Source organism: Lactuca virosa, chromosome 2 (genome assembly GCF_052849685.1).
Source record: "Lactuca virosa cultivar CGN04683 chromosome 2, Lactuca_virosa_CGN04683_v6, whole genome shotgun sequence".
Taxonomy (NCBI): Eukaryota; Viridiplantae; Streptophyta; class Magnoliopsida; order Asterales; family Asteraceae; genus Lactuca; species Lactuca virosa.
The window spans coordinates 246,598,571-246,612,964 of NC_136427.1; the positions used below are offsets into that span (position 1 = coordinate 246,598,571).

Sequence of the window (14,394 nt, forward strand, 5' to 3'; positions counted from 1 at the left end):
TATAGACATTAACCTTACACAATAAAGTCATTGGTGTATGATTTAAATTTCACTTATCAAAGTAGGAAATAGAATCTAGTTAATCAATAGAATAAGATCTGAAACCAAATTTATGAGGTAACATCTGACTTATCAAATAAGAATACCTAGAATATTATATTATCAAACACTAATTTACTAATCTTTTTTACCGGACCATCTATTTAATCAAGGAAGTAACATCTGAAATCAAATTATGACGTATTATATGACTTATCAAAAATAGAATACCTAGAATATCAAGTTATCAAACACCATTTTACCAAATTTTACTAAAACATCCATTTAATAAAAACATACATCTAAAATCAAATTAGGAAGTACCATATGACTTATCAAACCAAAATACCTAGAATATCAAGTTCTCAAACGCTATTTACTATATCTTTAGTAGATCATCCAATTAATCAAACAAAATAACATCATTAATCAAATTAGGAAGTTAGATATGACTTATCAAATCAGAATATGTGGAATATCAAGTTACCAAACAATTATTTACTAAATTTTCACTAGATAATAAGATAAATCAAACAAAATAACATTTGGAATCAAAATATATTTTAAATACCTCGAATATCTCAACATATTTTACGAATAACTTCATTTAGGCATAATAACATAACATGAATACTAGAATTATCAACATTGGAATTGTTAGCAGCCAAGGATGAGTCAATGACATCTACTATTACCTGATGAGAAGAATCCACCCGCAACTAAGAAACATGAAAAGCAGTACTAGTTGAAGGATTAATAGAAATATGTATGTGATGAGGAGTTTTTTTATTTCTTAAAATAACAACATTCTTATAACATTAAGTTATTATGTAAAATATTACATAGTCTAAAATCAGAATATGACACATAATTTCATAATATTTCACATTACTAGATTGTTAATAAAGTACTATCAGAATATTACATATTACTTCACAACAAGGTCCAAAATATGTTGTTTCCAACAAAATTAGAATGTATAAAGTTATATATTACACATTACTTAACAAAAAGTTCAAAACAAGATGTTTCCAACAAAATCATAATGTCTAAAATCATATATTACGCATTACTTAACAAAAAGATTGAAAGCAGTTTGTTTCTAACAAAATCATTGTGTCTAAAATCAGAATATGACACATAATTCTAGAATGATTCACATAAGTTTATGGTATATCAAATATTATCATAATATTACACAGTACTCCACCAAGTGGTTCAAAGCAAGTAGTTTCTAACAAAATCATAATGTCTAAAATACTTTTCCATAAGTGATTGTTCATTATTGACTTTATCTATTGAACCTTACAATTACATTTTCATTCAGCCTTTGTCTATAAATGAATCATTAGTGGTTTCCAACAAGATCAAAATGTCTAGAATATTCTTGATATTAAAACTTACATCATTATATTTGTACTGTATCATTTAATTAAACAACTTAATAACACTTGACCTTAGATTATACTAATAAGAATACATAGAATATTAAAATGAAAAACCATGTTTTACTAAATTCATACTAGAAGATAATTAGTCAACATAATACCTTAAATAACTTGTATATGGTCCTCAGTGGAATTAGCTTGTTACTTTGTTTGAGAACTTTGCTTTTAATTCTTTATCCTCAACTCTATTACTTCTTCGAAGCAGAGTAGATAAGGGTTAACATTGTTGTTTTGATTATAATCACTAGATGAAAATAGAAAGAAAAATACATGATCTTGAACCGGAAACAATTGAAATCGAAAACATATGTCTGAATAAGGTTTTATCATGAACGAGATTAAATCAACTTCATTTGTAATTTCATAATATTACATAGAAATATCATAATACTACACAAAATTTTAGAATAATATGTATCAACGCATGATTTAGTAAATAATATCGCAATCTTACCAAACCAAAATGCCTAATTTATTAGTGGGTTAAACCCTATTTCAATGTATTTGTACTACCTCATCTAACTAATCAACATAACAACGTCTGAACATAAACTTTACTAAGCATAATACTTAAAATACTCAGATCTAAAACCCTATTTAAACAAAATTTATACTAGAAGCTAATTAATCAAAAAATACCTGAAATAACTCTTTTATGCTCTTCATCAGAATCATGTATTTCAATCGGAGATGATTTTTTGAGAGATTCATAATGAGATATAATCAAGATTTGATTTGGGGTAGAGTGAAGTCGTGATTTCCAGAATATGAATCGAAATAAGTTTTTAGGGCTTTTTTGCGGTTTTAATCGACTGTTTGGGAAATTTATCTAGATTTAATCGAGAAAGTTTCTGAAGAAACTTTTAATCAGAATCAAATGTAATCATAAATGAAAATTTAATTTTAATGGATGGACTTTTTTCAAAATCGAAGATGAATCAGAATGAAAGGAATTAATTGACAAATTTCAAGGCGATGAGAGTTCTAGGGTTTGAAAGAGAACTTTTTGTTTGAGGAAGAAAGATGTAAAACAGGATGCGACGTGATTCAGGTACCAGGTGACTAAAGCAAATTGACAAGAATAGCCCTCCGTGTCCATGAATTAATCTTCAACTTTGAAATAATTTCAAAATTGCCACCGTGTTCCACCAACTTTTTTGTTTTAATCTCAACCCTAAATTATTTATAAAGAATGGTTCAGATATTGTCTTCTTGTCTCATATGAACCCAACCCTATATATATATATATATATATATATATATATATATATATATATATATATATATATATATATATATATCATTTTAGCACATTTTCATAATATTATTATTATTTAAATTTATTATAATTATATTTTTTTTTGGATCGGCCGTAATATCTTCCTTATATTTTGTGCAATAATACTATTCCTTCTATTTTGTAGGTATAATTCCAATAGCATTTCATGAACCGGTACGAAGCCCGTCTGGAAACTAAAACAATGCAAACGTGGGTATCGACTATCGACGGACGTAAAAGAAAATGTCAGAGATAACATACATGATTTTAAGGGTAGTATGCCGGAAAATTTCTCAAAAAAATTATACTACGCCGGAAATCGGAAGGGTAGCACAGGCCATGTGCAACTTGTTGGTCTGACATAGGTGGAGGGCGATTTTGCCATTGTTGATGTCACCAACACCATCATAGTCACCATTGCCGTACATCATTGATACGAAAGTCGCCTGGAACAACACTTCTTTTTGGGTGATTATGGTTCGGAATGTATGGTTCTTAAATTCTTTTAGTGTGGTTTCTGTAATTAAAAAATCACAATTAAATTAGTGTTTGTTCATGTTCGCTTCTATCCATTGAATTAAAAAAAACATGTTTATGGTTGGTTCTGTTGATCGAATCAATGTTTGTTGATAGTTAAAAGTATTTTTGTTATTGAAAAAGTTGTAAACTTGTTTGAGACACAAAGGAGTAGAAACGTCCACGTAAAAAATTGTCTGAAGTTTTTTGATTTTTTGAACTTGGTATTTTATGCTTGGCTTCTCAAAATATTTGTATTTGTTTTAAAAGCAATCATAGAGATTTTCTTGTGAAGGAAATGAAATAATTTTTGGAGTTATATTGCGTGATTGAATAATCCAATATTAAATCACTTTAACTCATGCATTGTCACGTGTTGCCTTGTGAAGGGTGCAAGAGTTAATATGATAAATGTTTATGGTAGGCAAGGAGTTGGTATACGAATTGGCAAATGGCAAGTGCTTTTGTTCCCTTTTAAGTATAGTATCTCACTTTTTTTAAAAAAAAATTGATAATTTAAATAAATATGATATTTTAAAAGTTTATAAAAAATATAAATGATGTTTTAATATTAAATTTAGGAAAAAATAAAAATAACAGTTAAAAATAATTTTAAAATATAAAAAAAAGGTTTTAGACAGATGATATTTTAAGTTTTTATTTATAACATATGAAATTCTCCCTCGATCAAGTTTTATAAACTCTAATTATTCAACAAATAATTAGGTTTATAATACATCGACACATGACATTTTCTAAAATTTTTGAATTTTTTATTTTCTATTTGTCATTTTATTGTATTTTTCATTTTATTAAATTAAAATTTCACATTTAATACGTAAGGTAATATATATGTAAGGTGTTTATTAAAAATGATGTATATATGTAATGTATTAAATGTATTAAAGTCTCATTAATTTTAATAATTTAAATTTTTTTCTTATTTTTCTTATAAATTCAAACTTTTCAAATTATTAAAATTTCATATTTAATTTTTTTAGATAAACTCATGTAATAAATGAGTGTCACACACCTAGTTATTTCATATAAAAATGTTTACTAACCAAATAACATCGTTTCTTGAATATTCTTTAACTAGGTTCAAATATCCTCATCAAGACCCAAAACATGGTAAACCTAAGTTCATCAATATGATCAGACATCGAGATTAGGGTTATGCCTCTGGTTGTTGTGTTAATATAACAAAATAATCTTCAAAAAGTAGTTCTCTTTTTAAAGCCCTCTTGACACCAAAATCGCCCTTGGACTTCACTCTTGAGCTCTTTGAAGTGTTTTCGGATAAAATGGGTGTGTGTGTGTGTTTTTGTCAGAAAAGTAAACAAGTATGTGGTCTTTCTTCCATGACACATTCGAGCATGTTGATAAAGCTAAAAACACTTTGATTAATGAAGAAAAACTAACCCAACAGTATTTATTCCGTATAAAAAGATAGAACATGTTACCAATATCTTCTTGTCAAGTTCAAACATTTTCAGGACTCACTTTCTACAGAATCCTCATGTACATATGTAATATGTTCGAATCATAGGATTTCAATCAAGAAGACATGGATATTACTACCATAGTATGGGCAGCTTTCATGCAGCAGCAGTTGGTTCACTAGTGGTTCGTGCTTCAAGTGTCTTCTCATATTCCTCGATAGATTTGAAGAGCTCAGAGAAATTCCCCTTCCCGAATCCTCCACACCCTGCCTTCTGCTGCACCTTGCCTTCATCATCTTTCACCATACACCCAACTCTCTGAATTATCTCTATGAATATGGTTGGCCTGCCCAGATACAAATACAAACAACAATCCCAATTTTGGGAATTCATCAATATGCAAGTTAGGGTTCTGTATTATTGAATATGCTGATAATGAATTCAAGAAAATTGGTGAATATGGGCAAACCTGTCGCCCACGGGTTTGGTGAAGATTTGAAGCAGAGTCCCCTGATCATCTCTATCGACTAATATTCCCAATTCCTCACACTCCTTAATCTGTTCATCCGTCAATACATCTCCGACTCTATTCTTCAAATTCCGATAATAAGTAGGCGGTGGCGACGGCATAAACTCAAAACCACCAATTCCGCTGCGCTTCCTCATCTCTCTCAAGGTCCGAAATATGTCCTCACTTGCCAGCGCCAAATGCTGAACTCCGGCGCCTTCGTTGTGTTCCAGGTACGTCTGAATCTGGCTCTTCCTCTTTGTTCCGTACACCGGCTCATTCATAGGGATCAAAACCATCTCGCTATTGCACGCTAAAACGACCGAATTGAGTCCGCTCTCGCTCGTGCCGACATCCTCCGCCGTGAATTCGGCGAACTCATGGAATCCAGTGAAAGATTTCACGTAGTCTACAGCCGGAGCGAGTTCCGGGACGTTGCCTACCGCATGATCAAGACGGCGGATACCGTAGTCAAGGTCAGGAAACGACGACGTCTTTTCAACTGGTTCAAACCCGGGCAAGAAATTAGATATGCCATCAAAGTTGGGATTCTTGTAGCTTATGTAACGCAAAACGACATCGCCGTAGAGTTTAACTTCCGACAGTATGACGTCGTTATTTCCAAGGGTGATTGGGGAAGAAGAGGGTTTAGCGCCGTGGGAGACGCTGACGGAGAAAGCGATTTCGGCGTCTTCGACTTCAATGGCGACTGAGCGGACTGCGAGGCCGTGGGAGGCGGTGAAGTTGCGGCAGTCAGTGTGGGAAAACGACGGGATGGAAGCGGTGGTGGTGGTGGCGGCGGAGGAGATGGATGGGGAATAAGGAGCAGTGAAGAGGAAGTTGAGTTGGCCGGAGCGGAGGAGGTAGGAGGCGTGAGTTGCGTTTCCAGTTGATAGATCGGATTTCTGAACGATGGGCATGCCGAGGCCCCAGGAGAAACGTCGGGCGGTGTTGGTGGCGTCGGAGCACCAGAACTCAATGTGGTGGAATCTTTTGACTGAGAATTTGTCGGACATGGGATTTGTTCGGATGAAGTTGTTGAAGCCAACTAGCTTGAAGGCGGAGCCGGTTTGTTCTCCGGCAACGGTGTTTCCATTGGTGAGTTTAGCTTCCGTTCCCATTTTGATTTTGGATTTGGATTTGGATTTGGATTTTGAAATCGTTAATTAGGTGTAGATCGAATATAGATATATAGAAGCGAGTAGGAGCACGTCTCCTACAGAAACAGGATATGAACCACACGGAAGTATCAACGATTGGTTTGGAGTGATGATATTGACACGTAGTCACGTAACACTGGTTATCTCAAAGATTCAAACCAGAATTAGATACTAATCTCTGTTTTTCAAGTTGCATATACACTTTATCTAACAAATTAGTGGCAATATAAGATCTTTATGCTAAATTTTTAAATTTAAATCGTTTAACTAAAATCTATGCATACGATAAAATCATAAGAGTAATTATATTTTTATGAAACCCAATTTTAGATATATTTAACATATAAATATTTAGAAATGCATTTTTTACATCTAATTATTTAATTCAAAATTGAATATTTATATACTAATCATATTATTTTGAAAATATTAATTTTTTTTATATAAGTTATCTTTAATCGAGGGATCAACATTTATATATTTCAAAATTGAGGAGCATTTCAGGTTGAGTTTGAAAATACAATTCATTTTTTTAGTAAATTACACGAATGGTCCCTATGGTTTGGGATAACTTGCGTGTTTGGTCTCTAACTTCTTTTTTTTAATTTGGACGGTCCTTAATATACATTTTTGTTACAAGCTTGGTCATCCCAAACATAAAAAGACTATTTTGCCCTTTACTATTTTTTTTTAAAAATTTAATTCATTTTTATTCACCTATTTATATTTATTATTAAATATAAAGAACCTAAATTTACTTCCCACTTTCATCACCCACGTTTTTTGGTTCACCCATAACTTCCACCTCCGGTTACATCTTCCACCGCCTCTACCCCCCCCCCCTCTACACGTCGACGTTTTCTCTCTCCAGCTTTCGACGTGTGCAAAGTCACCGCCACAACATCTATTGCTCCCGCCACAAACGTCGATCTACTGCCCCGCCACCCCCTTAGTGTAAGCATGTAAGGAACCCTCATTTTAAATCAATGTCGAAGTTTAATGGTGATGGATATGAAAATCGTCAAAGCTTTTAGTTAAGATGTAGAACACAGTTTCTAATGCTTATTCACTAATCTAGTATTTGCAAACCGAGAAAGGACACAATTTCTAATGCTTGTTCACTAATCTGGTATTTACAAAATCGAGAAAGAGCACCGATTTTTAGATCTAGGGTTTAGATTCATGGGCCTACCATTGTCGACAAACCAAACAAGTAACAAGGATGGGTGATTTTCGTTGGCGAAGTGTGAGTACAATACGACACTTCCATGGTAGATGCGATGTGTGTCTGTTTGGGGGGTGCTTATCGACCAAATTAGAAGGTGACTTGGTGCTGATTTTCTTTGAGTAATCAATGGCTTCGTCTTCTTACTTTCACCTAGCACTAATCCACAAGCTACCAATTTAAAAATGCTCGGAAAGTAAGCTTGTATTTGTTGAAATATTTTGTGGTGAGTAGTGAATTTAATAGACCATTTCTGATTCAATGATTTGTAATTGTAAGAGGCACATGGATTTCAAATCGTATTTTTGTTTTCTATGGTTGTTTTAGTGGTAATAGAAATTGTCTCTTTAGCTTCATATTCAACAGTTTCATGCTGGAAATCAAATTAATAAATTGGAATTTTTTGTCATGTAATTAGAACCGTGTTGTTGTTTGTGATTTTGTTTTGTATTGGGCATAAGTCATCTGATAGTGTCTCATGGTCGTCTAGTGGTTAGGGGGAAGAGATATGGGTCATCGGGGAGACAAAGGAAGGAAATTTGAAAAAGGTTTGGAGTGGGACCATTATATGTTAATAATAATATAAATAGTTGTATAAAAATGAATCAAATTAAAATAGAAATCACTAAAGGGCAAAATAGTCTTTTTATACTTGGCAGGGACCAAGTGCGTAACAAAAATATATACTAGAGACCGGCCGAGTTAAAAAAAAGAGTTAGAGACCAAACGCGCAAGTTACCCCAAACCATAGATACTATTCATGTAATTTACTCTTCATTTTTTTATGAAATTGTTTTCTATGCGGTAAAAAAATAGAATACATAAAGGTGTATTTGGATTAATTTATATATAAAAAAACTAGGTCCATGTGATTTTTAATCTCAGATATAATCTCTAAGTTTAAAAAACATCATAGATAGTCCCTGTGGTTTCAAAAAATTTAACAAATAGTCTCTTATCCACATAAAAAGACTTATTTACCCTTTTTAATATATTTTTGATTTCCTTTATTTAAATTTATTTAAAAAAATAATAAATAACTTGGCCCGCCCACCCCCCCCCCCTTCTCCCCCTCTATTTCTCTCTCTCCTACCTACGACACACTCTTCACTTGCATAATTATCTTCATAAAGTCATGATGGTGTATGGGTATTGGCCCATACATAAAACCAGGTCGGCAAGACAAGAAACAACCTAAACAGCCCCATCAAAACCCAAATACATAAACAGGTCGACGCCCACCTTAATCCAGTTTAAATCATGTCGGACAACAATAAATATATATGGAATTTTCTGCATGACAATGTCTCGGGGAACATGGAAAAGGCAACATTATTTTATTAAAGGGTTCCACCCTTGCGAACTTTGGGCAAAAGCAATACCTCGACAGGAGATTAATAAACTGGATCGACATCAGTATATAAAAAGGACCAAGCATACATCGAATAGGTATCATTATCTTTTCTCTCTTAAAGAAACTCAAGAAATCTTTCTTGTAACCTCAAACGACATCTAACTTAGGCATCAGAGAGTAATATCGGGGTCTAACTAGCAACGTATCCAAGATTCCACATAGCAAGATTGGTGTCACCCATCTATAAAAACAATGCAAGATAAATCACAAACCACACGTGTCATGGCAGACTCAAGCTTCAGTCTCATTAACTTAATCCCAACATTCATCTCGCTTACCACAATTATGCCAAGCACAGTACCACCAACGATTGTTTCGTCCCGACAAACAAAACAACCGTTAGTCCAAGTACACTTCCAAGAAGAAAGAGAGTTACAACGACAATCATCAACAAAATGAAAGAAAACAAGACAAGTAGGCTCGGTGATGATTGTATCAGATAGTAGTCCCATCACGGGCAGACCAACCGCACCAATGGGACAACTTAAGATTACCTCGAAGAATAACAAGTTGACGGTACGAGTCCTACCCCTGTTATTAAAACAACATTCAACAACTACCACAACGTTGGCACAACAAAATGCACCACCATACATTATGTTTCCACCACCATTCCTTTATACGCATTATCAATCATATTGGCCCCCACGGGGACAACAAGCTTACACCACACAAACCATCCTTAGAGATAAAGTAATCTCGCAGGTTCAATGGAACACCCAAACAACAACAACAACGCATTAAGAGACTCAACAAGGAACACCAACAATTGTCGTGTCTTGAAATCTGATAACTCGCCCCTTATTAGGAGTATACGCGAGTATCAGTTACCAATAGGAGAAAATATACAATAAATTTCAAAATACGATGGATCAGGCGACCTGGATGATCATACTGAAAAATACAAATGGACAATGGACGCTTATTACCTAGACGAGAAGTAATGGTGCTTCTTCTTCCCCACCACCTTGTCAGGGCCAACGCGATTATAGTATAAAAGCCTACCAGTGGAGTGCGTACATGATTTTAATCAGTTAAGAGATGAGTTTGTAGGTCATTTCATACAACAAATGAGATACACGTTGGACGCCCAAGTAATCCTAGGATGCAAACAACGTGAGGACTAATCATTGAGCTATTTCATCCATCGTTTTAGCAATGCCACACTTAATGCCCTAGAAAGAGCAGATAACATTGTGATAGTTGCGTTCACCTATGGTTTACGAACAAGGTTTTGTTCAAAAAGTTATTGGGTTAACCGCCAAAATCAAGAAAAGACACGATGGAATGAATTCACCGTTACATGAGACAAGAAGAAGCAGCATTTGAGAAAATAAAAACCGACCAGGGGGGAAATCTACGACCAAAGAGAGATCTGAACACCTTACGTGCGAAGCCAATTCCAAGATAATAACATATAACGCCCGCAAGATAGGGCTAGAAGATTAAAGAATAATATGATAATTATTTGTCACAACGATAAACAAATACTTTTGATAGAAGATTATTTAGGATAAATAATCTAAAAGAAAGTTGTAGGAATCGTAAAACTGAGAGCGTGCATATGATGAACGTCTAAATCTGACTTCGTAAGAGGACGTTATGATTTTCGAAATTTCAGCACAATAATATACGACACAGAAACCGAAATTAAGATCGGTCGATTTTTAGGAAAAAATTCTAAACGAGAGTTGAAGATCTCGTAAATACCTATATGTCGATATAAAGACAGTTAGAACGGATATCGTATGAGAGAGTTATGATTTTCGCACGGACTTTAATAGTTTAAGCACGTTAAAAATATAACTTTAAAATTAAAGTGAGAATTAGCTGACGGAGTCTAAACGAAAGTTGTAGATCTCGTCAATAGCTATGCGTGGATATAAATAACGGCGAAAACGAAACTCTTATGAAGAGTATAGATTTTCTGAAGTTTTTTTAAAAACGTCTCGCGTGGGTAGGTTATGCGTGGCGTGCAGACCTTCTAGAAGGGGAGACACGCACCTCAGATAGCTTGACACGTAACAACATTTTTGAGGAGCATCGTTGACCAAAGTGCGCGACACGCATGTCAAATCCTCCTATAAATAAGCTGTGAAGCAGCCTCATTTCTCATCCCATTTCATACATTTCTCTCTGAAAATCTCTTTAGCCCTTTAGATCCGACTTTTCCGGACTTTTGAAACTTTTAGCTAGGCTCTGGGATAGCTAGAAGCGCGATTAGTTCGGAGTTTTGCCAGTATAATTTCCAAACTTTTGTGAGGAAAATCTCTATAAGTTAAGCTACACTTGTATCGCTTTCAGTGTAACTTATATTTATATTCATAGTCGTTGTTATGAATTTATAAATAAGATTCATCACTAATTCCAAACCATAATACCAATTGATCTACTTTCGGGAATGATGTCTAGGCTGGATTTAGTGAGGTATTTAAAGTAAGATTTCCAATCAATATACTTTGTATACCAAATGGACCCTACCTCTAATATGATCCTACCTGGTTGTTCCTTACTTGATAGATCTTGATTTAGACATTAGGATTAGTGAGGAATCCAGACTATCATTATTCACCAAGAGTATTAAATCAAGACTCAATATTAATCATACGAAGGTCATGTTAAAGGAAATGTCAAGGTGTTAGGCGGAACACTGCCAGATTCTCCAGTCACCCACCTAAGTCGGGTGAGTGCATAGTTCTTTTCATGAACATGATTTTAATACAAGTATTAATTAAAGTATTAAATATTGGTCGAAAAGTTTATATGTGAGCTATAAGCTTTTTGTCTGGACTATGTGTAAAATGTATTTGATGATATACGATATGCGAGCCAAATATGGTTCTTTATATGTTAAGAGATATATATCTATTAGTACAAGTACTTATTAACAAACTTATAATTATTATTAGAAAGACACTATAATTTATCACTTTTAACTATTTACAAAATATTATTTGGGTTGTTTAAGTTGAACTAAAACTTATATTTAAGTTGACCCTGTAATGATATATTTAGATTAACAATTTAAGTATTTTATACAAATTGTTCAAAAACTATAGCTTTAAAATGATAATGATTTACATAAAACAACATATTAAAACTAATACATTAAGTATAATATGTTAAAAGTCAAAAACATAACTTTATAAGTAGAAGTAAATATATTCTTTAAATATTGAAATTTAGTTTATATATGATTATACTTTAGGTTTGATATTTATTTAACCTTATTAACCAACTTATAATCGTTATTAGAAAGAAACTGAAAAGTCATGAGTGTTTCAAATGAATGTGATGAAATGAAAAATGCTTCCTTTATAAGTATACTAGTCGAATCCTCGCGCGTTACGCGTGAATATAATTATTTAATTAAAATAATAACATTTAACAAATTGTGATTTAATATTCATACATGTAAAACCAATGTCAATAGCAAAACAAATTCTATAGTTAACATATTAGTTGTATTAATTTTAATAAATTTGTATCATTAGTTATTTCCACTATTAATTCATGATTTTATAAACCGTTTTATGTTGTGTAAATTATATATCAAACATATATTGATTTCTATATATAATAAAAACATAGTAGTATGAAAAAATAAATACTATAACTTTTGATGATTTTATAGAACGTATTAAGTTGTGAAAATTATATATAAAACGTATGCCGATTTGTATACAAAACAAATAATAAATAGTATGAAAAACACTATAGCTTTTAATAAAATAAAAACACTACAACATTATAACATTTACATCAAACAAAACTTATTAAACACTTATAAATCATTCAAAATTAATATTTAGAAATCAACATACATTTGATATATAAACACATTGTTATAAAAAAATTGTGTTGAAATAATCATTGATGCGACAAAACTTATTTTTTTTTTCAACTCATTCAATTTGAATCGCAAATCTTTTCAAACATATGATTTTTAATCAAAACTTACATATATACTACTAATATAGCTACAATGTGTATAATAAATAAGTGGAAAATAAAAAAGCATTGCACATTAATAATCATAAGTTTAAAAAACTTTTGAATGTAGTGTAAAATATAAAGGCAAATCACATTAAATTTGAAATCATAGTTACATTTAAATAAAAAAAAACTATTGAGTTGTAGTGAGATTTTTAAACTCTTGATTTCTTCCCAATAATGTAATATAAATATTAACAATTATATGTTATAAAAATAATATTATAAGTATTTATCATTGAGATAATAATTTTTATAATAAGTTGTAACTAATAATATAATAAATTTAAGTATACGATAAGAAAGAAATAAAAAGTTGTGTTTGAATCAAAATGAATTAAGTTTTTGATTTAAAATTATTTTAAACTATAGACATTTTTAACTAATTTATAAATAATTTATTTGAATATTTTTTATTTCCTATATTATTATTATTATTATTATTGAAATTATTATTTCAAATAACAGTAATTTTTTAATATAATATAATCTATTCATATTTGAAATTTTTCGTTATTATATTTTTCAAAAAAACTATCATACTTTTTTATTGTACTTTAATTTTTTTCCTTAAAGATATGAAATATTGGAAGAGAATGAACGGTCCAAATAAAATGGTGATTTGAATTTCAAAACTATAGTAATTGTTATGTATTGTGACAAATCTTAAAAAAAATATGTTAGAAGTGGGTTAGAGTAGAAGGAGTGTTACACTTAAGGTATATTTTTATCACTTATATTTTCTTATGAAAATATTAATATTCTATTTATTTTACTTTTCCTTAACGATAAAGAACGAATAGGGAAAAAAAATTGACAAATTTAATAAGATAATTTATTTTTATTACTATAAAAACATTTAAAATTGGGTACATCCATATAAGTTTTTGTAGAACATAAAGAAATCATTATTATAACACACATAATTATTGATTTTCAACAATCAAGTCATATCATATTAAAAATCATTCGTTCTAATTCGTCATTATCACCAACAATTTGGAATAATAATTGTAAACTCATTTCATCAAAATCAATTATACAAAACTCCATCGATGTTATTTACAACAAAATAAGCGATAGAAACTAACATAATATATACATAACATAAAATACATGTTGAATAATGTTCTCTTGTACATAAAATATATTTTGTTAACATAAAAAGGAGAGACACAACATAAAGATACATACATATTAACAAAGTTAATTTCTCTAACTGATAAATAGTTTGATGGTTGATTTACCAAAAGCTTATGAGAAGTAATTGTCAATCCCACTTCATCATCCTGTGATTATAGAAAGATGCATAACACATAAACTTAAAAAATGATCTCAAATATACCTTTACAAACATACCTAAATTTGAA

At 31.5% G+C, this 14,394-nt stretch overlaps 1 protein-coding gene across 1 annotated transcript; it reads right to left on the minus strand.

Moving 5' to 3' along the window:
- Positions 1-4,665: 4,665 nt before the first annotated feature.
- Positions 4,666-6,507, minus strand: LOC145160694 (4-hydroxyphenylpyruvate dioxygenase-like). The gene is made up of 2 exons (XM_079079979.1): positions 5,194-6,507; positions 4,666-5,070 (listed from the first exon to the last, which is right to left on the minus strand). Exons 1-2 carry the CDS (start codon positions 6,351-6,353, stop codon positions 4,881-4,883), a joined length of 1,350 nt encoding a protein of 449 aa, XP_078936105.1. The 5' UTR covers positions 6,354-6,507; the 3' UTR covers positions 4,666-4,880.
- Between the last annotated feature and the right edge of the window lie 7,887 nt (positions 6,508-14,394).

Excerpts from the sequence above, each read along its gene's own strand:
- LOC145160694 (XM_079079979.1), bottom strand. The coding sequence starts at position 6,353 with ATGGGAACGGAAGCTAAACTCACCAATGGAAACACCGTTGCCGGAGAA. Across the intron at positions 5,071-5,193 it reads ACCAAACCCGTGGGCGACAG|GCCAACCATATTCATAGAGA; the intron begins GTTTGCCCATAT and ends GTATCTGGGCAG.